Raw genomic sequence first — 2,911 nt, 5'->3', positions numbered from 1 at the left:
GACATGTTTGGTCTGCCGGTGGACACCAGAAGGAAAGGTTTTAAGACCAAGACGTCTCAGGGCAACGCTGTCAACCCTGTCTGGGAGGAGGAGGCCTTTGTCCTCAAGAAGGTAAACCACAATGTAGCGCAGACTGTTATGGGATTTGTAGTTCTTTAAGATCACTGAAGGTAATGCTGTCAACATTATCTGGGAGGAGGAGACCTTGATCTTCAAGAATGCACACCTATAGACGTACATAATGTTCGATTGAATTATGTGTGTAAATTACTGTTTAAAACATCATAGAGCAAAGTGTTATGGGATTTGTAGTTCTTAATAATGAAAACAATCCAGACCTCCCAGGGTAATCTGTCAACATTATCTAGGAGGAGGAGGCTGTCGTTATCAAAGTGTCTCCTTTCTTACATGTGTGTGTGTGTCTGTGTGTCTGTGTGTCTGTGTGTGTGTGTGTCTGTGTTTCTGTGTGTCTGTCGTTCCGCAGGTGGTACTGCCCACACTGGCCTCGATGAGGATATCTGTGTTTGAAGATGGAGGGAAGTTCATTGGCCATCGCATCATTCCTGTGAATGCCATCCGCCCAGGTGAGGCTTACAGCCTGTTAGCCTGACTGACTACCATTCTGGTCCATTGTTCTGCTTGAGTGATACTGTGTAAGCAGTCCTTGAACTTCTGATCACCGACCCATGTGTGTGTGTTCCAGGTTATCACTACATTGGTCTGAGGAATGAGAAGAACCAGGCTCTGACCCTCCCTGCTTTGTTTGTCTACGTAGAGGTCAAGGACTATGTCCCTGATACATTTGCAGGTACAGCGGTTGACATACCTTACAGAATACTGGAAAATACAGTAACTAACCATAGAGTTCTAACCATGTTGATTTTTCCACTGGCTTACATTTCATCATCTATGATACATTCTGTCCCCTCCCTCACTCACTCACTCTCTTTCTCAGATGTCATCGAGGCATTGTCCAATCCCATCCGTTACGTCAACCTGATGGAGCAGAGAGCCAATCAACTGGCAGCTCTCACTTTGGAGGAGGGGGCAGAGGACTTTCCGCCGAAGTCGGCTCCTCTCCTTGTTCGGGCGGCATTCGGCGGTCGACGTCACCGGTCTTCTAGCCATCGGCGCTCCATTTTTTCTTTTTTTTGGTCTTGTTCCCCCACACCTGGTTTACATTCCCTAATCACACTGCATATATATATTCCTCTCTTCCCCCATGTCTTTGTGTGGAATTGTTTTGTTTAGTTTTTATTGTATCGCGCCAGTCTGTTTTTTTCACCCTGGGCATTGCCTGTACCCTATCGGGGAAATTTTGGTGAAACTTATGGTTGTATTCTTGACGGTATTTTGCGCTTGTCATTTTTGCCGGTTGGCTTGAGTTGTAGCTGTTTGTGCCCGTCTGTTATTGCTCTTGGCAAATAAAGTCGCCTGATCACCATCTCTGCTCTCCTGCACTTGACTCGAATGACCAGCAGCAAAAACCCTGACACCCGTGCTTCACGGTTGGGATGGTGTTCTTCGGCTTGCAAGCCTCCCCCTTTTTCCTCCAAACATAACGATGGTCATTATGGCCAAACAGTTCTATTTTTGTTTCATCAGACCAGAGGAAATTTCTGCAAAAAGTACGATATTTGTCCCCATGTGCAGTTGCAAACCATAGTCTGGCTTTTTTATGGCGGTTTTGGAGCAGTGGCTTCTTCCTTGCTGAGCAGCCTTTCAGGTTATGCCGATATAGGACTCGTTTTACTGTGGATATAGATACTTTTGTACCTGTTTCCTCCAGCATCTTCACAAGGTCCTTTGCTGTTGTTCTGGATTGATTTGCACTTTTCGCACCAAAGTACGTTCATCTCTAGGAGACAGAATGCGTCTCCTTCCTGAGCGGTATGCTGGCTGCTTGGTCCCATGGTGTTTGTACTTGCGTACTATTGTTTGTACAGATGAACGTGGTACCTTCAGGCGTTTGGAAATTGCTCCCAAAGATGAACCAGACTTGTGGAGGTCTACAATTTCTTTCTGAGGTCTTGGCTGATTTCTTTTGATTTTCCCATGATGTCAAGCAAAGAGGCACTGAGTTTGAATGTAGGCCTTGAAATACATCCACAGGTACACATCCAATTGACTCAAATTATGTCAATTAGCCTATCAAAAGCTTCTAAAGCCATGGCATCATTTTATGGAATTTCCAAGCTGTTTAAAGGGACAGTCAACTTAGTGTATGTAAACTTCTGACCCACTGGAATTGTGATACAGTGAATTATAAGTGACATAATCTGTCTGTAAACAATTTTTGGAAAAATTACTTGCGTCATGCACAAAGTAGTGTCCTAACCGACTTGCCAAAACTATAGTTTGTTAACAAGACATTTGTGGAGTGGTTGAAAAACGAGTTTTAATGACTCCAACCAAAGTGTATGTAAACTTCCGACTTCAACTGTATGTCACATTACAACCCAACACATACATGATTCTGCTCAATGTTTTTGCAGCCTATGCAATGAGATGAGAGTAGAACCATACGTTCCATGACTCTATCACAAACAAGCTACTGTACGTCAAATATACGACACCACAATCAACACACCACACACACAGAGCGTACCTGCAGCCTGTTGGAAACCTTGTAGACATAGCTGTGGTACCCCACTCTCAGCATGGCTCAGATCATAGTCACACTGACAACACTCTCTAATGTTTCACTAACATTTAGCCAATGTTCTCCTTACGTTGTCTCAAAGGTCTCCTAAAGCTCTCTACTACTTTCTCCAAACGTTTCCTCTAGGTTCTCCCAACGTTCTCTCTAGGTTCTCTTCAACCCTGACTTGTTGTAGTACTTGGCGTGTATTTCTTTCAAATACTATTCCACTAAACCACCTGTTACTGAGTCCTCCCTCCTGAGCTGGTC

At 44.3% G+C, this 2,911-nt stretch overlaps 1 protein-coding gene across 1 annotated transcript in view; it reads left to right on the top strand.

Moving 5' to 3' along the window:
• Nucleotides 1-2,911, top strand: part of LOC139025674 (1-phosphatidylinositol 4,5-bisphosphate phosphodiesterase beta-1-like) — a gene marked incomplete at both ends in the record, with an annotated part of 55,703 nt that overhangs the window by 38,647 nt on the left and 14,145 nt on the right. The window contains 4 exons of the mRNA XM_070440835.1: nt 30-111; nt 485-584; nt 704-808; nt 956-1,083. Of these exons, the coding sequence (XP_070296936.1) occupies nt 30-111; nt 485-584; nt 704-808; nt 956-1,083 (415 nt within the window). The remainder of the gene's footprint in view (nt 1-29; nt 112-484; nt 585-703; nt 809-955; nt 1,084-2,911) is intronic.

Source organism: Salvelinus sp. IW2-2015, unplaced genomic scaffold (assembly GCF_002910315.2).
Source record: "Salvelinus sp. IW2-2015 unplaced genomic scaffold, ASM291031v2 Un_scaffold3048, whole genome shotgun sequence".
NCBI classification, from domain to species: domain Eukaryota; kingdom Metazoa; phylum Chordata; class Actinopteri; order Salmoniformes; family Salmonidae; genus Salvelinus; species Salvelinus sp. IW2-2015.
The sequence above is the reverse complement of the archived record's forward strand: the minus strand, read 5'-3'. Positions and strand labels throughout refer to the sequence as shown.